A 25,719-nucleotide genomic window follows, 5' to 3' on the forward strand; every position below is an offset into this window, starting at 1 on the left:
GACTCTAAAAAAAGAAAAAGATACAGCCATATGTGTAGGACTAAATTAGGAGTAGTTTAAGTGATCTCGACTATACCAAAAGAACTTTGGAAATGTTTGCACAACTTTTTGGATACTCACTTTTCCGACTTACACTATCACAAGTTAATAATCAAATACAGGTAATCTTCGATATAACGTACCCTCGATATAGCATACCCTCGATATAGCGAATTCAATATAACGTACAACATGAAAAAAATCATTTTTTTTCCAAAATATAAACTACGAAATCACTCAAATCAATTTTTTGTGGCAGCATTAGCCTTGTAACCCAGAATTAGCGCAAATTGAGAACAAATTTGGTGTACGTTATATCGAAGCACAAAACACGATATATTATTTCGTGTAAACTCTTATTTTTCATTATTAATTTTGTGAATTTTACCGAAATCATAATTTGAGGTTAATTTCACATCGAATCCATCATCACTAGCATAAAAAAAACATTAAATTTTTCTCTGCTTCGACGTACATTTCGATATAACGTACAAAGAGAATTTTGTTTTGTACGTTATATCGATGAATACCTGTATACTTCTTTTTATTTTCATTTGCAAGTATATAGACATTGACTGATACACTGTCATGAAAACATAGTCATATATACCGCAAATTTAGTCTATGACAGCTCATTAAAGTTTTCGCATTTTTCCCTGCCGCACCCTGTATGTGACTTTATAGTTCAAACACGGTGTGTCTGGTGGACAACATTATTTTAAAAAAATCGGTATCGCTAAAATACCCACCAAACGAAAGCTAAGGGTCCCACCTTTCATTTGAGACTTAAATGAGAAAGTTCTATCGGCGGGTCTAGAACAATTTTTTTTTTTTTGAAATAGTGTGATATTTTTTGTATTTTCTCGAAGTACTAAGTAATAACGAAAAACAGTTTGTCCATTGCCAACATGGCTTTCCGACGGAAGATTTTTTATATGATGTTAATTACACTTCCCATAAAAGCATAATGGTCCCATGTTAATAAAAAAAAACAGTAAACAGTAGTCAGTTTCGTGGTTCTGAGCAGTAATGCTTAAAAAATGTAATAGTTTCAAGCAGGTGGACATGGTGAGTTCAAATTTCAATTTACATGTGTACCGCATCATGCTCTAATACTCGTAATTATTATTAAATCACCGTGTTCATCCTTATAGAATGCATTTGACAAAACTTTCAATTATTTAAAGAATTTTATTATTTTCTCTATTGAGCAATGCACGATATAAGCACAGACAAACAGACGTAACACTCTTCAATAGGGCTTGGCACATGCATTTAACGAATTTCAATTTCGTTTGATTTCCGCGATTCTTTCACCATTAAAGTGACCAGACGTCCCGCGTTTCGCGGGACAGTCCCGCGTTTTGACCAAATGTCCCGCGACAAATTATGTCGCGCGAAATGTCCTGCGTTCGTCTCAATTCGTAAAAATGTCCCGCGTTTGAAAAAAAAATCAAAAACCATTCAAAATATTGTAGTAATTTCAGAGCCAAAATAGTCAAAGTACAAAGCACAAATCACATCAACATATTAACGGAATCAGAGTTCAAAAACTGAAAGATTTTTGCGAGAAAGTACATGAAGATTCTGGGTTGCAGTAAAGTTTGGATTGTTGAAAGCTTTTTTTTTTATTGAGCAATAGCAGTCCCAGCTTTTTTTTTCTTTTTTTTTTTTTTGAAGAAAAAATAATCGAATATTTGGTTGCAGCAACATTTTACAGTTCGGTGAAGAAAATAGAGAGTAGCAAGAGTACAATTACAAAAGTAGTAGACGAAACTGTCTCAAGTTCAAACTTCAGGGTAGAAAACTACTTTTATTACTATGTAAGTGCGCACTGTGCACAGCCAGATGAAAAATCTGGAGGGAATCGTTGCCCGAAGTTAAAATCTTTCCAAGCCCAGTATAGTAAACTTTTATTGGAAATTTTGACTGTGTTACTATTTTATTTTTTCAAATGGGTGAATATCAAAACCTTCATTGACTGGCAGGCGGTTTAAACGACTACGCTTGTAAATTAAATTCAACCAATAAGTTAATCAATGTTAACAGAGAAGTATCTGAGTTACTTAAGGAAATAGTACGCAAATGACAAAATTGGACAAGCAGAAGCTAGATTGGTTAAAATTTTCAGGCACTTTGAGGTTAATAATAACCTCAAAAAATTGTAGAGTTCACGTCATTGTTGTCAGGCAAAAATGCTGTAACAAACGATTTTTGTTTCTGTTGTGTACGAAGTTTGAACCACCTTAATTTTAATTTTGAAAGCAATTGAGAATTGAAATATTAAAACCATGTTTAACAGCTAGATTGAATTATCAGGTTTCTTTTGAAGACTGTTATGAGTTTGTCCCACTTCTGCGAAGCTCACAACGCAGAAAGATATGCTTGGTAGAAGAAATGAGTGCTTCGTATTCTACGAACAAAAAAAATCGGTACGTATTTGTTAACAAAAAAAAAGATCACGATTCTACCTTACTAGGTATGCATCTTTCCAAATTATTGTCCCGCGTTGGAGCTCTGATCATCTGGTCACTTTACCAGAGGTGCTAATGTTCGATCGCTTTGATGTTTGCAAGTGTACACGTTGCTGAATGATACAAACGAAACTTACAGGAGACATGTATAAAAGTGTGCGTGTTAGGCAAACGTCAAATCGCATCCCATCATGACCGACAGTGTCTCGCGCGGTTCTACCAATAGGTGGATGCATGTTCATGAAAAAGACAGCAAAAAAAATTAATGCATTTTCTCTAAGAGTTACGTCTTCTTGTCTGTGATATAAGGGAATGGATGTGTGTTCTAAATACCATGAATAGGTTAAAACTGTAAACTGAACATGTTATTGATACTTTTACTTTATAAACAAGTTCTACAAATCTCTAGGCACAGAACATTGCCAATATATTTGACTGAGCTGTTTTAAGTGAAAAACATCCTTAAGGCCACGATGTTAGATGCTAAGATACTACAATTAATTACAAGACGACATACTCTTTCCAGAATCCTAAGATGGCCGCAACTCGATATTTTCTGGAATCAAATCTTTAAAACGCGTCTATTTCTAATGGGGCAGGTGGGTCACGACATATAATTTGAGAAAGGCGGTCCTACAATAATGGAGCAAAACTTAAATAAAAATTGCATAGATTTATTTAGTTTTTTGGTAAAATAGGTACTTTTTCATAATATCTAATTGTTATCCGAGTTTTTTTTTGTTCTCAAAGCCGTCATTAACATATATGATTATAATCATTGAAAAATCTAAAGTGGTTTTCTCGTCCAATACTGATATTTTCGTATCAAAAATGTATTTACTGTACTGTTGCAGGAGAATGGAGTACAGTGATTACATTTTCAATGCAAATATGAAATCTCCCTTTTGCATCTTTAGCAGAACTGCAACGAGCACTATCTTTTTGCATCATCGGTAGTAGTGCTAGATCTGCCGCGTTTGCTCCTAAATAAAGAAGAAACTGTAGTTCTTGCAGCACTACATATTTCGCAATTACAGCAAATATCAATACTCTGCGTAGAAGACTCAAATTGTATTTATACATAAAGAGAGTAATTCTAAAGGGTATGATCTCATCATTGAACGAATAAACTTTAAATGAGTAATTGCGATATATTATCGTGGGATAATACCAACTTCTATGTCTGGTATATTTCAGAAAAAGTTGATCAATAATCTCAATAACCTGCTAATACAAATAAAAACAAATTGGGATTTTTCTAAATGCAAGTCTTAGACACATTCCACGCGTTACTTTTTGAGCGAGAATCAAACTTTTGCTTCCAAAAATTGATATGTTGTCATATACATACCAACCAGCATATCAAACGATCAGATTTGGATAGAAGATTCAGTTTATGCTTTCTAATTGGGAATTGGACCTTTGTACTTCGACAGAAAACAAGAAATACAGCGTAACGGGACATCATCGCAAAAAATGACGAATTTTGACCGAACGCCAAGAAATTTGCTACTTCCTAGAAGCAGTTTTCAAAGTTTCAGGTACTATTAGAAGAATATAGGTAATTATCTTCATTTTGGTGCAAAAAGAATCAAAATCGACAGCAGGAGCCCGGAAATATCGTTCAATGAAGTTCAAAAACCGCGGTGTAGAAGTGCGTGGAATGTGTCCTTATAGTAATAAATTTTTGAAAAAAAAAATTGTTCTAGGACCGCCGATAGATCTTTCTTCTTTTAGCCTCAAATGAAAGGTGGGACCTTCAGCTTTCGTTTGGTGGGTGTCTTAGCGATACCGATTTTTTTTAAATAATTTTGTTCTACCAGACACACCGTGGCAAATACCTACTGTAGCGGCCGTAGATACATATAAAAAACTAAACTTCAGGACAGTTTGGATGACTCTCAATGTCCAAAAGGAAGATAGTAAGGCACCGTCCACAAACTACGTAATGATCTAGGGGGAGGGAGGGAGTACTGCCAAGCGTTACGGCTCATACAAAATTATTAGGATTTTCATACAAAAAAGCGTTATGGAGGAGATTTTAACGTTACGTAATAAATGGATGTTGACTAATGTCTAGTAATTGATTGATTTATCTTTATTATAGAGACTTTCAGCCCTTGGCTGTTGTCAATCAGTTTTTAAATAGATCCAGCCACTATACTACTATAGGCAATGAAATTTTGTTTAACGGATATGACCGCTATTACGAGTGCAGATCTTTATTTTTAAACAATATATTATGTAAAATCTGAGTGGACTGGTTGGTCCCAAAAAATGTTGGAATGATTTTTACAATGCCAACATAATCATAGATCATAGTTGGAAAACAGTTCATTGCATAAATAACTAGTATACAGTTGTAGATGTCAAAGACTAAATTCCAAGACAGTTTGAACCAGAGATGCCAGATACACAGATTTTTTCTGTATTATACAGGTTTTTGACCTTCTATACAGACAAGATACAGAGTACAGAAAAATACAGATTTTTAAAATGTGATACAAATTTCTCTTGAAAGCATAAAATTTGAAATTATTTTCAATATAAATAATGAAAACCTTATAAATTGCTTCTTAAACTTTAAAGAAATAATTAAAATTTGTACATTTTTACGCATGTTTTAGTAAAATAAATACCAGTTGAAATTTGAAACCGTCAAAAAGTAGTAAAATTTTGATAGTTTCTATTGAAATCTAGGACTCTCGGTGTCTGCTGAGTAGTGTGCGGTAGTTCGGCAGCAGCAAAGTTTCGCGCGCTCGCTTTGCTAGATTTTTACGATTTTTTTTTCTTTGCGGGGCTCCGACGACGGGACGAGTGTGCGGTGGGCGCGCCGTGGTTTGAGTCGATTCCGAATTTTTCGTTTCCCATCGGCGCTACACGGAGAAACTGAAAAACTCAAAATTAGGTACTTTTAAACTCAATTTTGAGTTTTTTTTTCTCATCTCCCTTTTCATGCGCTCTTTCTGTTGTTGTCAGAGAGTGAAGAGAGAAACAGCCCAACTTTTGCAGTTCCGTGCGTCAAGCCAAAACTGAGTTTCTAGCACAGTACTCAAATTTGAGTGAATACAACCTAGTCAAAATTTCGGTTGAGTGGAAAAAACTTAAAATTAGGTATTTTTTTCACATGGAAGCAAGCGGGAACAACCCAACAAAAACATCGATTCCATCAACTCAAAATTGGCTTGACGCACGCAACCCCGAAGTTGGGTGGAAAGAACTCACTTTTGGGTAGTTTCGTCTCTCCGTGTAGTTTCCAATACACTTTTAGTTGATAATAAATATTTTCCTTAATTTTTTGCATTTACACAAAAGAGTGAAAAATGTTAGTTCGGGCTCGCCGGTCGAAAAAAATCCGGGCGCCGACAAGTGAGTCGCGTTCAGTGTATTTCTGTGTGGAATAGACTAAAGGTTTTTGCTCCCTAGTGGAGTGGAGACGCGCGATAGAGAGTGTGATTTTGGAGGGAAAGTGAAGAGACCGCTTTTTTCATTCGGGCCGGCCGCGTCGTCGTCGTCGCTGATTTGACTGTACGCATCTTCGTACGGGGCGGTTTAGTGTTATTTTGGTGGCGAAGTGAAGAGGCCGCTTTTTTTTTCATTCAGACCGGCCGCGTCGTCGTCGTCGTCAATTTGAATGTGCACATCGTCGTACCCGTGTATAGTTGTAGCGTTTCAGTGTGATTTCGGAGAAGAGGCCTGTTAGTGGAAGATGCTGCAGCACATACGCACTGGACACTTCGAAGGATGTTTATTGGTGAGCTCTTTCCATTTTATCATAATAATTAATGCTAAAGGATGTATAAAATTCTGCTCTGGTTTTTGTGTATTTATCTAACTAATATTGAAAAGTTCGTCACGTCATGTGTCGGCGCTAGTTTTCAATGCACATTCAGTTGATAATAAATATTTTTCTTTTATTTTTCGCATTTACACACAAATTTGAATGGTTCGTCATCTTCGGTGTCGACATTTGTAATACTTTAGTCAAAATGAATAAATGTTTTGACTCAAGTAAAGGTTGCATGAATCAAATCACTTACACAAGTGAATCCAAATCATGTGACTCTCCCCTCCCTACTAACTAAAACTCCTTTCCGTGACAGTCGTGGAGAAGATGAGGTGATCTCGGTCTCTAGTAGCAACGTACGTCACACTAACATTCCTTTCCTTCCTCGATGGCCGTAAGGACGTGGCCGGCGCCGTTATTGACTAATAAAGTCTGGAATTCTCGAACTGTGCACATTGAGAGCGGTAGCTACTCCCAAGCTCCGTTTGTTGGTTCCTTGTGCAATTTCGATTGTTCTGGTCAATCACGGAGTAGCAACTACGAATTGTACGGTCATCTATGCTGCTCATGCTCATGCTCATGCTCAAATCTAGGAATCTCGGTGTCTGCTTTACCCTCAAAAACGACGATATTATGTATTAATAAAGATTTTTGATATAATATACTGACATCTATGATTTGGACGACCCTGAATGTTCCAAAGGTATATAATAGCATGAATCAGTTTTCCAGTAGATCCGACCATAGTTGATTATGTAAAGTTACTACGGTTTCAATTTTGTGTACACCGATGCGACGGAAGTGTCCAAAATGATTAACGAGATCACCACATCCGCAACAGGGATCGATGACATCCCTATCTCGTTCATCAAAATGATGGGCCCGCATATTCTTCCTCTTCTTGTGAACCTCTTCAATGCGATCATCGACAGCTGTCAATTCCCTACGATCTGGAAAAAGGCTATTGTGACGCCAATTCCGAAAACCTCCAATCCGGTTGATTCTACAGATTATCGGCCAATAAGTGTCCTTCCTGCCCTATCAAAAATCTTTGAGAAGATTCTTTTGGATCAAGTCACAAATTACCTTAATAATCATCAACCTCAACTTCTAGCCAAACATCAATCAGGATAACGGAAACATCACAGCACCACCACTGCATTAACGAAAGTTACACATGACATCTATCAAAACCTAGACGAAAATAGGTGTACCGTTATGGTACTCGTTGACCTGTCACTCGCGTTCAATTGCGTTAAGCATGAGAAGCTGGGTATAAAGTTAAGAGAGGAGTTTGGATTTTGCGCACCCGCCTGTGATTTGGTGGCGTCATATCTGCGACATCGTACTCAGTGTGTTAAGGTGGGCGGCAGAAAATCTGCAGAAAGAGTACTGCTTGACGGTACACCCCAAGGATCCTGCCTAAGTGCATTACTTTTCAGCCTATACGTCAACAGTATGCCGGAGGTTTTACGCTGTGAGTACCACCTATATGCAGACGACTTGCAAGTCTACATTTCTGGTCCAGTGCAAGATGTCGACAGGATGATCGAAATACTAAATGCAGATCTTGATGCGATCGAACATTGGACAACGACAAACAACCTTTTTCCTAACCCTCGCAAAACTCAAGCTATAATTTTTAGCAAGCAAGGTGATGTTGTTCCCCAGAATGAAATCTTGTTCTGTGGTGAATCTATTCCATTCTCCAAGGAAGTCACCAACCTGGGACTGAAGATGGACAACAACATGAAATGGACAGCGCAAGTAAATGACGTGACCAGGAAGGTCTTCGGGACGATGAAAGTTTTCTGTCGCTTTGGCCCAGTCCTCTCGGTTCCTACACGCAAGAAACTGATGCAAGCGGTTATTGTACCTTTCCTGACATATGCTGATACAGTGTATACCCCTGGATTGTCCGCCCGTCTGACAGAACAACTACATCGATGCTTCAAAGCTGGGGTTCGCTTCGTATTCAACATCCGGAGGAGAAATACTACTGCCGCAGTTCGTCACACTATTTTGGGACGTGATCTTGTACAGCACTAATTTCGCATCAATTGCTTTATGCACGGTGCGTATAACGACATTCATCCTGGATATATTCTACAACATCTCGAAAAAAGTCAGTCGGAGCGCACCCGCTCCTTCAACATACCTAGGAACAGCACCAGCAGCAGAAAAAGCGTGTTAATCTCTGGGGCACTGAGTTGGAATGCTCTTCCCCCTGAAGCTAAGCATAGTCCAACAATCTCTTCCTTCAAAAAATCACTGAACAACAATTAGATACTTAAAGTTAACGTTGTGTTTATTTTTGTATTAGTTTTCCTTATGTTTTCCAACTTTAAGCAATTGTTTTTTTTTTCCTTGACTTGAAAAATAGTTCTGTAACTACCAGGTTTACGTTATCACTAATAAAATTACAAATTACAAATTACTATGTAAAGCACATATAACTACTGCACGAGAGTAGACCTACAGTTTTGCAATTCAGAGTAGTTTGAATATCCCAAAAGTACTGTGTAATGATTTATAAAGTTCCAAGCAGATTATTGATAAAAGCTGTATATCTAATGTTACAGTTCATAGCGGAAATCACTAATGTTACAACTGTAGATCTCATCAACTCAACTCCAGGACAGTTTGGACGACGCTTAATATTACAAAAGCATGTTACAATTTATATCAATCTTTAGGTAGGCTCAGTATTTTTTGTAGATTATGCCATGTGTTAATCTAAAGCTCGGCTTCTCGGGGAAGTTTTATTAGTTGGACACTACACAGAAAAAAATATTCACGTAAAATTCAGCGAGAAATCATACACATAAAGGAAATGCTAGAGTTAGTGCATATTTACATGAGATATCATGTAAAATTACGTTACAATCGTGTAAATTTCCGCTAATAGTCACGTAACCGGTTGGAGTCCATGATGGTTTACGCGATGGTAATGTAATTTTACATTATATCTCATGTTTAAGTGCACTAAATCTAGCATTCCCTTTATATGCATGATTTCTCGCTCAATTTTAATTACATATTTTTTTCTGTGTAGCTCATAGCTAAAATAACTACTGTACAGCTGGAGATGTCTAGGGCTAAACTCCAGGACAGTTTGAATGGCCTAGAATTTCCCAAATGTATATAATAATGTCTATTAGTCTTCTAGTAGGTCCGTTAACCATAATAAATTATGCGTCGTTACTCTGTAAACTATGTATGGCTACTTTTACGACCTGAAGTTCTGCTCTTCGGAGTTGTTGGTTTATCTAAAATATCTAAAAGAAAATGGTAATGATTCGTACAATTGCAAAAGGGATCACTGATAATAGTTATATACGTGATTTTGGAGTTTTAAGCGAAAAAAACTACTGTAGCAACTGTAGATATTAAAGACTACACTCCAGGGTAGTTTGGACGACCTTGAATGTATATAAAAATATCTATTATGTTCCAATAATGTAAATAAGTGGTTTCCGAGTATCCAAGAGAATCTCGGATTGCAGCAGAATATGCAAGGTCACAATTGCCACAATTTGTTGCTAAAAGGAACAAAATTACTCCTGTAGATTTTCCATATGTTGGATATGTTTCAGAGCAGTTTGGAACACTTTGAACATCCCAAGATAAAGGGCGAACACGATGAAATTGCCACACAGAAAATATTGTATAACTTTTGATTGCGTTCGCCAAAATAGCTATTTTTTTACCATGAATAATATATTATATGTAGCTAATGCCATAAAATTTTCATTAAAATCGGTTGAGTATTGGCGGAGATATCGTTGAAACAAGGAAATTGCCACTTGAGAATCTTGTGCAAACAAACATTTTGGAAAATATCACTTTTTTGCCGTTTCAACGCTGGCGCCAAAAATACTGAACCAATTTCAATGAAATGTACGTTAAGTATGTATGTAGAAGTTGTTTGTCAAAATTTCATTTAATATGATCATACCGTTAAAAAGTTATAGGCATATATGTCGCACTATGTCACAATAAGCAGATGTGGTTTTTGGTATACTGCCGTAATTCTGCAAAGTGACGTAAGCGACATTGATCGTTTTGGTCCATTTTTTGGTTATTATGCCTAAAACTCTTGGTCTTTCTCTAAGTTTCTTTCCATAGATCATAGATAACGAGTAGATCTAGCGTTCTAATACAACATGCATACTACAGGGTTATTGTTACACCAGATATTTTATATAATATATAAAAAAAGTCGAAATTTTGAATGGCGCTTACGTCACATTGCAGAATTACGGCAGTATAGTGAAATTCAAACTGCTCTTACTTTGAAAGTACTCAACAAAAATGGCTGAAATTTTCATTGTAAACAGTTTAACACAACAATTTTACACTGTCAAAGTTTTATAAAAATCGGGACAGTGTTACCAGTTCTACAGTCAAAATAGTGCACGCGGAACTAAAAATGGTCAAAAAGTACCTAAAATTTACCTTGAAGCGATTTGAGCTTTGGATATTTACTAGAAAAAGTACTGAACCGATTTCGATCAAATTTTTACCACTTAATTGATACTATGTTAAGAATATCGAGTGAAATTTTCAAACGATTTGATGAGGTAACAAAAAAGTTATAGCCTAAGTAATTTTTTGAAATGGATGCACAAATTTTCTAAAATCTCATTTCATGATATCGACAATATATGCGCCAATACTCAACCGATTTTAATGAAAATTGCATGGTATTAGCTACACATAATATACTATTCATGGTCAAAAAATTAGCTATTTTGACGAACGCAATCAAAAGTTATACAATATTTTCTGTGTGGCAATTTCATCGTGTTCGCCCTTTATGAACAACTTTTCCAACAACTTTGTATGAAAATGTTTGTTAAAATATATATTAATGTAAACCATATCCAATTTTTTTAATCTAGTTCATTTATTTGAGGCTTAATCGAACCATATCCAATATCTACATTTAACGCTACTTGTGTATCAATTATTTTAGTTTTCAAACTTGTTGATGTTCAGGATGTTCTGAACATCTGTTGTTCAATGATATCACAAACACAATAACTGACATTTTTCCCTAATATAGGAGTAGGTTTGCAATAACTTTGCTGAAGACAGCGATTTGATTTTATTCAGCCATTTTTCATTCGGAGTCATATACGACCCCTCCGGCTCCAAAGGTTGATATGTCGTTAATAATGATTGGGCCCGCATGGATATCACGAATATTGGCATTGTTTAATGGTCCAACGCCTGCAAGAAAAAAAAAACATCTAATTAAAATAATCATTCCAGTTATCTCGTCCGACTTGAAACTAACGAGACTTCATATACCAAACGTACATAGTTGTACGGTCTGTACTAAACACACTGGTTGCCTAGCGAAAGGCGCTAGTATCGCAAGTAGGCAAGAAAGAAGACATTGCGATTTGGTTTGCGACGCTACGTCGGTTGGTGATCTACATATTTAGTTTCAAACGAATAGACGATGTAATTTTCGTTTCTATTCAACTTCATATCAGTAATCTAAAGCAGCACATTTTTCTTATTAAATGTAATGCTTTTGTGCATACACTGAATACATTAGTTGTTTAAATGCAGCTTAGTATATTTAGATTTTTTCAATGCAATCTTTACAATATGTGATTTGATGTTCGAAAAATTGAATGAGTTTTTGATTGTTTATCAATACTGCCGCTGTTAGAAGTTGGGTCACCTTTTTGAGGTAACAATCATGTTATACAAATAATTGCTTCAAATCCGTCCTAATTCAATTTGTCCCGAGTTCGTCGAAAATGGAGGGTGCTCTAGAGCAACCATGGGAAGTAGAGAGTTAGAGATGACTCTCTAGGTAATTTATAAAAAAAAACAGCTAATTCAAAACCATTCAAAATATTTGAAAGAACGAGAACCTGAAAAAAGCTTCGTGATACAAACACAAATGTGCGAAACTGAATTGAAGACTTAGCCTGGTAAATATAGCCGCATGAGAATTAAGTTTCTAAATGTCACATTGTTCTGATCTAGACATCAAAGTAGAACAAGATTTCAATCATGGAAAGCCAGTGCGATCTCTGTTTGAAACCAAGTGCATATACGTTTCACGACACAGCAAACTTCACTAATCAACAGTTTCTCACCCCATGTAATCACACAATGCCAACATCATTAGACACATCAGGCAGCGTAGACAGCCAGCTGCTGCTGTGGGGAAACTAACAACACTATTCCCAGTCGCAGATAGAGTTGCACTATTGTTGTTCAGACGGACTAAAACTCACGCCGGCACCGCACCGCACAGGTTGATCACAAATCACAACCACACACATTTCCATTAGAACGAACCCATTCGCATCGTTTCTATCCGTTGTAGACTGTGTGTTGTGTTGTGTTGTGCTGACGAAGATCTCCGCTCTCAGCCCGCTTCACCGTCCTTCCATCCAGCCAAACTGATCGCGCAGCAAACAACAAAGTGTTCGATCATTTCGCATTGGTTCTCCGTCGCGATCGGTTTAGCACTTTCGGTTGGATCCTCCTAAATCCAAGTCGAGACAAACTCGTGTGCGCGCGCCGCTCTTCGATCGCCTCCCGTGAGAAGACTTTATAACTGCAGTAGTGCAACCTTCCTGGAGGCCACCAAAGACTTCCATTCGGACACATAAAAGTCGCGGCTGGCCGCTGGCTGTGGACTTAGCAACAACAACAACAAGTAACCCGCGAAACTTGCGAAACTTCGGCAAGGGTAAAGCGCTTTACCGCGTTTCTTCTTTCGTCCATAATTGGATTCGTCTTCCTTGTGCGCGGATTTCGTGAAATGCCTAGCCAGAATCGAAGAGCGCACATTTAAATAGTGAATCGAAGCAACCGTGAAATTAAACTTGCCAAACCGAAGTGTGCTAAAACTTTATTTTTTTACTCAATTCTCCCAAAAAAAAATAAGCATCGATCGCAGATGGCTATGCTAAAGTTCGACGAAAACAAAGTGCCCTACATCGACCTGGGCAAGGATTACTGCGTCCGGCTCGAGAACGACGAGTTTACCGATGCCAAGTCCAAGGAGAAGGCAGCACGTGAACTGCGCGAGACGCCCGACGTCGTCGCCGAGGCGCTCAAGGAACTGAGGGCCAAACTACAAGGTCAGTATTGGAGCTAGTGCTGGTGGAGACGGAGGCACGCACTCACCACTGTCACTACCCGTGAATCGAACGACGCGACGCGTGGTGATGCAGCCGCAGTAACCGAAAACTGGTTTTTTCACTTTGGGGGTTTATCGGGTTTACATGTTAAATATTTACGCGCCGAGTCGAGCCGCCGGTGCGGAGCGAATGGGTTCTGAGCGGAAAGGTGATCGTTGATTGATAAGGAGAGCCGGATTCTCACGCATTTTGGCGGACGCGTCCGGTCAGTTTTAGTAATTTGAATTTTGTGATTCGAATTTAAGCAAATAGTGCACGTTTGAAAATTTATTGAAGTACATGCACTGAATTTATTTCAGAACTTTCGCACTATAAATGAACGTTTTAAAACAATGTGGAAATATTATATTCTGTCAAAAGTTTGATTCTGAAGACAATTCCAGTAAATCGAGTTGGTGCACATTAAGCCAAGAATTTCAGGAAATTCCCTTCGATTCCGCGTTCTTGACGTTTTGCTACAGCATGCAGCATGAACACGATCTAACCGGTTACTCAAAATCCATAGGAGCGCGTGGAATATTTGCCGAAATATCGCAAAATGTTTTATTCATATGCCCATCTGGCCACATGGTTAGAAAGTTTTAAAATAAACTGGTTTTGCGACTCACGTTCAGACAAATAAAAGTATGGGGATTCACTGGAATCCGGAAATTCAGTCGCGTCGTCGATGCTAATGTATTCAGAAAGGAAGTTACCACAAAGGCGCATTTGTTTGACATATTAAAACATTCTATTTGAATATGCCGCACCGATTCAGGATTTCTACGCTCAGAATAAAATGTGCATTGGCTGTATTTCATTTAAAATGATCGTTTGATTTTTTGGGGGGTAGAGTCTCAGCTCAGCACGAATGATCTCAGATTTTGTCCTGTCCTTTCGGTCCTGAGCATCAACGGTGGTGCAGAGGGCCGAAATGAAAGCTCACCTTGCTGGGTGATTGCCCGCCATCGCCTTCTCAAGTAACAGAACTAGCTGAACAGCAGTTTCTTAAGCTAAAGTTTGCTTAAGGGTGGTTTGTTCCACTCTAGTCTAGTCTAGTCTAGTCTAGTCTAGTCTACACATACACAGCCATTCATTGAAAGAATCCTGGAAAATGATAGGATCGACTAGGGGTGGTGGGGGTAAAGTGGACAACCTAAGCATTTTGGTCGTTTCCCGCGGAAATGCGGCAAAACCCATTTGCTTTTCCGAGTAACATGGAAGGTAATGATATACTCTAGAAATCTTGTAAGGGGTTGCATTTAAAAAATATTCTTTTCTTTGATTATTTTCTTCACCAAATCGTGCATCAAAATAGCGTGAAAAAAATTGGTGGGGGTAAAATGGACAAGTCGTTAAAAGTTATATAACAGCATATTGTTTCCATGTTTTTAAATACAAACTATCAAATTTCGTACGATACCTTTATTTTGTTGTTTTCAAAGTTTTAATACAAACTTTGAAACACACTCAAACAATTATTGTGAAAATAGTGTAAAAAACAAGCACTGTTTTGGAGGAAAATTATATTTTGTTGATATAAAATATTTTTTTATAACTTTTTACTTCAACTATCTCACGATAGGTATGACGGCTGCTGATTCTGAAGTATGCAAAAAAAAATTGAAATTTTGGTGAAATTTGAACCGATTGTCCATTTTACCCCCACGGTCTTATTTTGTTAAAATTATTTCCAAAACTTTTTTTTACAAAACTTAAGTTTTTTTTCTGTCAAATATGTTTATCTACGAAGACTTTATTGGTTAAGGGCGTAAAACTTGTAATAATTTGAAAATAACTTACGAGAAAACCTTAGCCATTATAAGCAAATTTTACATCATTTCTGATTTTTCACGTGATTTTTAAAGTTTTTGTCATCTTGAAGAGGTTTATTTGATTTTAATGTTCAATATCAGCAAAAGTATAATGATTCATGCTTAGGCATAAGCTCCAATCGTTGAAACATTTTGAAAAACAATAAAAGCCATGAAACTGTACCCTGTCCACTTTACCCCCACCACCCCTACTCCTATCATTTTTCTTGTCAATATTAATGGTTGCAGTGCACAGTGGTCCACGGACCAGATTTACGAGGAAAGATGCATTCAACGCCTTCAAATGAGTTTTTATGCAAATATGGTCTTCTACAAAGTTGTCCCTAATAATAAGGCCTTTTTTAAAATGTTTAGGGTGGTCCATATTTTCAAAGAAATTGGGAATCAAACTTTTTAATTTGCAAGAATAACTATATACATTCTTCGGGATAGTTGTAGATCTATCAATTTTGAACAAGTTTGCTGAACACTCTTTTTATGTAGCTGTAAAATTGACCGATCTAGATGTATTTTTCTGAATAAGCTTAGGGTGGTTCAAGAAAAACCGTTTTTCTGGCGTTAACTTTTTCAGTTTCGATTTTTCATCAAAGTCGCCCAAGAAACACATGTAGAGCATTTGAAGACGCCTCGTTTCGTGCGCTGAGATGGTCGTTATCTCTTTTGGTTCAAAAGTTACAGGCGTTTTTCGTTCATAGTTTTTTAAAAAGGTGTTATGACGGGTTGGGGCAAACATAAAAAATATCTTTAGCCCGCATTCAAAAGAAGAAATGTTGTTATAAAACATACCAAAAAATTAGAGGGGTGTCATTTGAAGGCGCTGAATGCATCTTTCCTCGTAAATCTGTTCCGTGAACCATTGTGCAGTGCATCAGAGATGCATTACAAGCATTAATGCGGCCAGGCCTACTGTGCAGCGTTGTTATTGTTATTGTAATCAGAAAACGGGGACATCTCATACCAACCGTTTCGTAAAAAGTGAGAATAATATACCGCTTCGTTGGAAGTGACTTTGCTAAGAATGTTAATGTCACTCCATGTCCTTTGGAATCCTGGGATGGGACAACGGTATTTCCCCCGTATGCCCTGGCTCTCAAGCCTAGGCTTAAACGTCTTTACCCGCTCTCTGAAACGAAATCAAAAGTTATGGTATCCAGCCCTCCCCAAATGAACATTTATCCGGATATTTGATTGTTTTTGACAGGAGTATAAATGAAAATCAGAAAGATCTCACCATATTGTTTCCATTTGGGGCCTTAGCAATACAGCAAGATTGTTTTAAGCTGATCAGGTAAAATCAGCGTCAGCATCACATTATAGCGATTTCGGCTTATTGAAACTCAATCAAGATATTTTTTGTGTGACAGCTTTTTCTCGTGAACCAAAAAATATCACTTGAAAGTCCACATGCACTTGCTCCTTCATTGTTATTTAGTCCACAGGAATCCAATGAAACTAACAAAAATTGCGAAAGCATTTTCTGCACCACAAGATAATACACGGAGCAGACCCACTTTCATTCACGAAAAAACTATAAGCTTGGCATCAAACCGTGGCACCACCAGTCTTCCCATAAATCATGCGGAAGAATCACTTCTTGAAGTAACAATTTTCTTCTCTACCGGATGGCGTAGCACCGCCAGCTGTTTCCTTCTCAAACCGGTCGAATCAGAGTGGTTTGTTCCACTCTTATACAGCAAAAATGTTTGCTGGGTTGACCTCTGGCCAGGTCAAATTTCTGTCAACTTTATTTATTTCGTTGTTAACCCTCGAGCAGTCGCGTCTTCGACCACCTTCAACTGCACCACGTTCACGCTGTCTATCACAAACGAGCATTTTTCATGGTGCGTCTACTCAGTACACGACGCGACCGCTCCCGGGTTAAGGCTGCGTCGTGTCGCCATGAGCCTCTGGGTCTGCCTCTGCTGCGATGCCCTGCTGGGTTCCAATCTAAAGCTTGCTTGCAGATTTCGTTTCTGCCCCTTCGCAGAGTGTGGCCGACCCACCTCCACTTTCGCTCCCGAATTTCTATCGCTATCGGCTTTTGATGACTTCGACGATAGAGTTCCACGTTGGAGATCCAATTGTGAGGCCACCATGCACGAATTATATACCGCAGGCGTCTATCGATGAAGACTTGCAGCCGTTGAGTGTTCTCCACTGATACACACCAGGTTTCACTGGCGTATAGCAGCACAGATTTCACGTTCGAGTTAAAAATTTGGATTTTGGTGCGTCGACTGATCTGGTTGTTTTTTCATACATTTCCAGAACTCGCAAAAGCAGCCCTTGCCTTCTTGATCCGTGCACCTATGTCGATCTTGGTGCCGCCATCGGCCGCCATTTGGCTACCAAGATACTGAAAGCTTTCAACATTCTCCACTGATTGCCCAGCTACCGTAAAGCTGGAAGGGTTGACAGTGTTTACATGCAATGATTTGGTCTTGTTGACGTTGATGGTAAGACCTGCCACTGAGGAGCGATTGGCAAGATCATCGAGCATTTCAGAGCGCCGTTGAGCTAGGAGAGCAACGTCATCAGCCAGTTCGAAGCCATTTATTTAGGTGCTCCATGAATGGGCTGCCAAAGCAATCCACGATTTGGTTCACGGTCAATCGCACCTACCGGATTACGGTGACACGATACATCCTTGCCTCACTTCAGCAACGACCCGGATGGGATCGGACAAAACACCGTTGTGCAGTACTCTGCACGAAAAGGCTCTGTACTGTGCTTCAATAAGGCCGATGATTTTCTCAGGGAGAGCCTTGCGCCTGAGGGCTTCCCACAGGTTTTCGTGATTGAGATGCTCGAAAGCTTTTTTTTTTGTAATGGAACACCAAGTAGAGAGACTCTTGGAATTTATTGATTTGCTCCAGAATGATACGAAGCGTGACAATATGGTCCACACAGGATCGTCCGGCACGGAATCCCGCTTGCTGCCGTCGGAGAGTTGCGTCAATATTCTTCTGTACCCGGTTAAGGATCACTTTGCAGAGGACGATACACAGTAACAAGATGCCCGAAAATTATCAAATGCAGTCAGGTCACCCTTTTTGGGTACCTTTACTAAGACGCCTTGCATCCAGTCGGCCGGAAATGTCGCGGTTTCCCATATGTTGCAGAATAATTGATGCAGTAGTTGTGCGGATGCTACGTGGTCAGCTTTGAGCATCTCAGCTGATATGCGATCGACCCCTGGGGCCCTGTTCGATTTCATGCTACGGATGGCTATTTTTATCTCCTGCAATGATGGTGCTTCGGTGTTGACACGGGTAATACGTTGCACCCTTGGCGGATCATGCTGAGGTGTTGATGGCGTGACCGACACTTGAAAAAGGTTTCCAAAGTGCTCGAACCAGCGTTTCAACTGGCCAGCCGAGTCGGTCAGTATCTTTCCAGACGTGTCTTTCACGGGCATCGTAGCAGCATTCATCTTAGTCTCACTAAGGCGACGTGAAACATCGTAGAGGAGACGGATGTCGCCGGTGTGTGCGGCTTTCTCGCCTTCGTCGGCTAGGCAGTCCACCCACGCTCTTTTGTCCCGTCTGCATGAGCGTTTCATGTCCTTCCCGAGAGCCGAATAGCGCTGACGGGCTACGGCTATGGCTCCTCGTGTTTTCGCTCGCTCTATCGCGGCTTTGGCGTTCCTTCGCTCCTCCATCTTCCGCCAGTTATCATCTGTGATCCACTGCTTTCTCCGGGCTTTCTCACCTAAATTATTCTCGCCGGTGGCGATGAAGGCGTTCTTGATGGCGCTCCATTGATCTTCTACGCTTCCACCTTCTGGAATATTCGCAGCACGGTTCTCTAGCTCCTCGAAGAAGGACCTTTTCACCGCAGCGTCTTCCAGTCGGCGTGTGTTGAACCGGCGCCCGATTTTCTCCTCCTGTCGATGGATCCTAGCAATGCGCAGTCGGAACCTGCCGATTAAAAGATGATGATCGGACGCAATGTCGGTGTTACAGCGTGGCTGGATCGGAATCGACCGACAAAATCGCTCACCTGTAGACGGACGTTTGGCTTCTGGGCAGCGTATTGGGGGTAGGGGAAGCACCAGGTTCGGCTTCGGCTCAGGTTCCAACTCACTTGCGCCACAGTCACGTCACCAAATCTACTGTACAGGGGTTCGTTTCTCGACAATTGACCACTTACGCACTTTTTTGGAATTTAAACTAATTTATTCAAACTTATCTTACACAAAACTCGTTTACAATTAATTTTCAGTATTACAGACGACCATGTGCGTCTTCCTAGCGCTAGAAAATTTTCACTACTTCCTCTAATTCAAAAATGCCAACCCGCCTGCTGCGATAGACCACCTCACGGCGAAATTCTATCTCTTTTGCTCCTTCAGAGAGTTTAAAAACAACAGGACCAGTACCTGTCAAATTTGACAGGTGTTGGTCCTGTTGTTTTCTAATTTCCCGTAGGAGAGAAAGAGAGCGATTTCTTGATGACGTCACCGTGCAATGGGCAATTGCAGTGCGCGTGGTGCGTATGTTGCCACGGCAACCCACTCACATGGTCGCGACATCGGGCGTCGGCGGTGCCCGAGCAAAAACGCTCGTGCTGCTTAAGGTGAATCGGGACGCTGTGTTATTTTTCCTATCTTCCCTCTCTTTCTAACAATTTGCCTCGCGATTTTGAAGATGGTAATCTCGATTTCTATCGCACCAATGAGGCTGAAAAACAATCAGCATATGCACTGCAAGTGAGCATACACAATGATAGATTTTTGTTCTATTATATGAAGTAGAATCTGAGATTACCATCTTAGTAGCAACAGAGCAATGGCGGATATTTCCTCGACCGTCCCGTCCGCCCTTAAACTGTTCGCAACAGTCGGCGCAGGTCGGCGCTACGTTTGTTCCGCACATGAAGAAAGCTTCGTCTCCATTTTCGACTGATGCAGATGCGGTCGATTTGATTTTCCGTGACGCCATCACGAGAAACTCATGTCACTTTAGGTATGGGCATGGTCGATGAGGAAAGATCGAGCCCCCCAATCATCATATGTCATTGTTGCCACAAAATCTGTAAACAGCTCTCCGTTTATAGCAGTCTTACTTTTCTCTACTAGGGTATTGGTTCCCTTCTTAAGCATGTGGCTCCCATTTTCATCCTCACCATGCGACGATGACCTTCTTCTCTTGCTGCATTCAGATCGCGCAGTATAATAACTAGAAACAGAAGTCCAATGTCGCGACTATTCATGTGACTAACATCTAGTTTGCCACGCCCTTACAGCGTCAGCAGCGGTACTAGAAGTGTCAACACTGAACGAAATCTCCCGCCGTACAGAGAATGATTTGTCATTCAAGGCGATACAGATCCGCAGAATCCGAATTTTGAATGATTTTGTACGAAAATGAGTTTACTGCGCTCTCTTCAATGAAAATCATCCTGTAATAAAATTAGAATCGTCACAAATTACGAATGAATTTTGAGTTAGAGTTTGTTGTGATTGATTATCATCACAAAACCATCTGAAATCGTTTCTACATGGGCCTCATACTGAAAATCATTCAATACACAGAACGAAAATCCTTACGACCCCAGTATGATTCCTCATTTAATCGTGTGCTCAATCCATCATTCCTAAAAATGTTATCGAATGATTCTCCATGCATTTTTTGTCGGATTTTTGTTCGACTTCTGTACATATTATAATTTTTTGCAAGTTGTCTGACAAATATGAACAGGCAGAATGTGCATATGAGCATAATTCGAAAACAAGCTGAATGTATTCCATGACAGCCCCATTCCGAAAATCATTCTATTTTAGTTTGGCTTTTCGTTTTGTTGTTGACGCACCAGTTTAAGATAGAAATAAAAACAAATGTGGCGGTCGAAGTGGTCGCCTGAAATTCTCTAAGTTGAAGGAAAAAAAATATTGCTGGCTGATTCCAGTGAACTGTGATATGAGCCCTTGCAGTGCTCAGTTCAATGGTAGTTATAAAATGTTTTAATCGTGTATGTTTTGTGTTTTTTAAATAAAGCGTAATTCTACGACTAGATTTTTTTCTGTTATTATTTTCAAATATTTTAGGAAAAATAATGTCATAACCGTTTCAAGTAGTACGAGAGAAATTGACTCTCAATTTCTCTTAAACTAGTTGAAATGATTGTGATTTTATTTTTTCTAGGATATTTGAAGAAGAATTGAAACAAATTCAAGAGAATACACCTATATGAGCAACATTAGATTTTTCAATGACTGTCATCTATATTTGAACCGCAAAACTGGATGGATTTTGAATGACTATCATCCTTACCGAGATTTGTTTTGATTCCGTATAGAATGATTATACTTATAACATTGAATGATTTCCATATCGCTTGTTTTGTATCTGTCAGATCTGGAATTGAATGAGGGCCTTCTACAAATCATCTGATTTTAGGCATGGGGCTCAAATGAAGCACTTTTCATTCAATTTATGGCGGGGATTTTGGTTCAGTGAAGTTAAGTTTGTTTACCAAAACAAAAGGTCCTCTACAAGATGGCCTCTTAAAAATAGTAAGTTATTGCAATTAAAGTTTTAAAAATAATTAAATGAGAAAAGTGACTACAGCGCCATTGGCGTTCTAGTGTATTTCTATTGATCGCGCCGATTCAGAGCGCACTTTTTCGAACGTGCATTATTCGAACACGTACACTTGCACTACCATGTCACCTACTGCACTCAAGAACACTGTCTCACTTGCTCCGACCCCGATGGTCAACCTCAGCTTCTCACTGCTCATCCACGTCGCGGGATTGAATTTCGAACTTCTCCCATACTGCTTGATCTCCGTTGGGAATTCTCTCACCTGGAGCACTCACTCTCCGTTCACCACCCACTGAGTTTCCGTTGGTCGATGAGGTGGGATCGGAGCTTATCTTTTCCGCACACGCACTCAACGAACTTCGCTGATGGGCACCTTCACCACGGATCACTCAAAATGTACGAACCCACCAACCGTAGTAAGTGCGCCGCTGTCGCTGTGGTGACGGGTGATGATGGTTGCTTCGTCGTCGTTCTATCCTCGACGATTGTGTAGTGGTGTTCGCACACTCGTTCGGCTGGCCGAGGCTTCGTGCACTGAACAAAAATCCCCGCCAAAAATCGAATGAAAATTGCCTCATCTGAGCCCCATGCCTAATACAGTGTTGCGAAACTCATGCTCACGAGTAAAAAATACTCACTCACCTTACTCATTTGCGAGTAATGCTCACGCTGTGAGTTACTCACGTATGAGTATACCACGCGTGAGTAATGACGCCATACTCACTTGTGAGTAATACTCACGCGAGAGTATGACGGCATTACTCACGCGTGAGTTACTCATTTTACTCACGGTGAGTTTAGTGAGTAAGTTATTTTTGTTGGTTTGAAATGATGTTTTCGTTTGTTCTGTACTGCAATGGTGATTATTTATATACAAGGCACAGTTTTCGAGGAAAGGTGGATCTGCTCGAGAGCTTTGGCACTCTTATTGTTTACCTACGCATGTCCACTTCCTAGGCCAGCAAGACGCGAATGATTTTGCTCTCCGTTGCTGATTTGGCAGTCGCCCAATAATGCTCCGTGAGAGGTGCTTTGACGCGTGAGAGTATCTCAGTTGCAAGTCTGTAGTGAGACTTTCGAATGCATTTCGGTGCGCATTTCCATGAATTTAAATCACACTTTTTAGTTTGTGTTTTCTTCATTAAAAGTGTTTGTAACACGTTTTCGCTCATTTCTCCAAGACCATGGCGTCCCATGACGTGCTCATAGTCCGAGTTGTCGGAACCAACCTTTGCGTTGAAGTCGCCCATTAGGATCTTGATATCACCTTTCGGAATCTTGTGCAAGACAGCATTGAGTTGACTGTAAAAGTTCTCTTTGTCTTGCAATTCGGCAGCATCGGTTGGCGCGTAACATTGGACCATGGTAAGGTTCCGAAGCCATGTTCTGAATCTGGCTACAATTAACCTCTCATTAAGCACAAACGTCTTGAAATCCCGCTTTAACAGTGCATCAGAAACTTCAGACGCACAAATCTCAAGAAGCAAACTTCAAACAGCAGCGCATTTTAAAAAGATAAGGTGTGCTGGTTTTGTTTACGAAGAGATTTGTGCGCTTGAAATTGTGAGTAGGTGCCGAAGTCGGCCATTGTGGCGGCCATTTTGGAATTCTAACAAGTCTATCCTTAATTGGTTCCCACTTCAAGAGCGCAGCGTGAGCATGAGCGCTTAACAGGAAACCAACTCCACGGTGATGAGGAGTGTGTTCACCTCGTAGGTTAGAGTATAGGAGAATTTCACCCGACGCCAATCTGTGTTCTCCAAAGTTTGGCCAACGGACTTCGCTGAGTCCTAGGACCTCAGGCTTCATACGGCATGCCTCATTGGCTAGTTGTGCCAGTTTACCCTGATGGGGTAGAGTTAATACATTCCAAGCTCCAATTCTTGTCCGTTGTTTGGCGCTTAAAGTCGTTACCGTTGAATCAATTGGTAATCTTTCATTTTAGGTTTCTGTAACAGTTTTTGGGGTTTTCAGAACAGTAGGTTGTTGGCCTAAGGTCCCCTATTTACCGTGGAGGGGCTGTCACCTTAGGTATAGCTTCCGATGGAAGAGCATTTCATACTCAGCCGCTGGATGCCAGAACAGACGCTGTTTGAGCCGCACCTTCTTGGTGAACAGACGGTCGTGACGTACCTCCTCAATCTAGCTGAAGTCAGTAGGACAACAGTGCCCAGGCTGCACACAACGAATTTTGTGCAGAAATCAACACTGGAGACCAGAAATTCCACGATGTCGGTCCAAATATTCAAGATGGCGGCTCCAAATTCAAGATGGCGGTTGTTTGAGTTTTAGGCTCTAGAACCATGTCATGAGGAAGATTTCCGGAGTCCAAAAATGGCGATCCAAATATCCAAGATGGCGATCTAAAATCCAAGATGGCGGCTCCAAATTCAAGATGGCGGTTGTTCAATGGACTTTTAGGCTCATCAACCATGCATATTTGGTATGGAGAAAATGTTTGAAGTCCAAAAATGACGATTAAAATATCCAAGATGGCGACTAAAATATCCAAAATGGTGTCTCAAAATTCAAAATGGTGACTAATTAATTAAGTTTTATAACCATGGTTTTAATATGGGTATATTTGGTATGGGGAAGATGTCTAGACTCCAAAAATGGTGACCAGAATATCCAAGATGGCGGTCTAAAATCTAATTTTGAGAAAATTTTCCGTTTTACGGAAGAACGAAAAGCTACCGCAGCTGTCAGACTACTGATTTTCTCTGAGGCATCATTGATTAACACAAGCGACGCCTTGGTTACGACGCCGATGATTATTGTTTGTTGTTGGTTTTAAGTTTTTTCAGTGCAATATGAAATTATCACCTTGCTAGCATACTTTGATTTGACCATCTATTTAATGATATGATGATTTTCACGGCTGCGGTAGAACTGTGACAGCTGCGGTAGAACTCGGCGGCTACCGCGGAGTGGAAATTTTTCAAAAAATCCGCTTTATGACGGCTCAAAATTCAATATGGTGACTGTTTAATGGAGTTTTAGGCATTGAAACCATTCTATATGGGTATATTTGGTATGGGGAAGACAACCGGAGTTCAAAAATGGCGACCAAAATATCCAAGATGGCGTCTCAAAATTCAAGATTGCGGCTGTTTAATTGAGTGTTGGGCTCTAAATCCATTCAATATGGGCAAATCTGGTATGGGGAAGAAGTCTGAAGTCCAAAAATGGCGACCAGAATTTCCAAGATGCCGAACTTAAATCCAAAATGGCGGCCCAAAATTCAAGATGGCGGTTTTTTTTTCAAGAGTTTAAGGCTCAAATATCAAGCGCCAGAAAAACGATATGATTTCTGGTGCCATGGAATGGATTTCTGTTAAACTATGAAAACTATGATTCATCAACATGCCACTTGAGTTTCGTTGAAATGGGTTTTCGAAGGCACGAGAAAGGCGCCATCACCGCTAGGTATTAGGTATATCTGACTATACATGTCAATGGTTGCTCCTCCGTGGTTTATCAGAACTAGTACTGATTGCACTAAGATCCAAATGAATAAAGGCTGGGACACTCCACTTGTTCTCAAAGTGCAATTCAAGCAGCTCATACATTTTTGATCAATAACGGCGCCGGCCACATCCTTACAGTCAGTTGGGAAGGGAAAGGAATGTTAGAGTGTGCTGGTTGTTGCTACTAAAGGCCGAGAGCACCTCTGCATCCCCACAACCTGCACGGACTGGGGTATTTGCTAGACGGAAAGGATGGGTGATCTGGGAGTCACCGTTCGGTGATGCGATCCATGGATTGGGGATGTTCGTAAGGTGGTAGATTGTGTGGTGATTACTATGAAGGATATGCGGCCCTTGTCAAATCTAAGTTAGTTTAGAAGTTCCTAAAAATATTATTGTGTCTTTTTGT

At 39.9% G+C, this 25,719-nt stretch overlaps 1 protein-coding gene across 1 annotated transcript in view; it reads left to right on the forward strand.

The window, feature by feature from the left end:
- The first annotated feature begins 12,728 nt into the window (after window positions 1-12,728).
- The window catches only part of LOC109622653 (alpha-tocopherol transfer protein-like), a 36,704-nt gene continuing 23,713 nt past the window's right edge, over window positions 12,729-25,719 (forward strand). Inside the window, exon 1 of the mRNA XM_020077060.3 lies at window positions 12,729-13,418. Within this exon, the coding sequence (XP_019932619.3) occupies window positions 13,235-13,418 (184 nt within the window). The 5' untranslated portion in view covers window positions 12,729-13,234. The remainder of the gene's footprint in view (window positions 13,419-25,719) is intronic.

This window comes from Aedes albopictus, chromosome 2 (genome assembly GCF_035046485.1).
Source record: "Aedes albopictus strain Foshan chromosome 2, AalbF5, whole genome shotgun sequence".
In the NCBI taxonomy this organism is placed as follows: domain Eukaryota; kingdom Metazoa; phylum Arthropoda; class Insecta; order Diptera; family Culicidae; genus Aedes; species Aedes albopictus.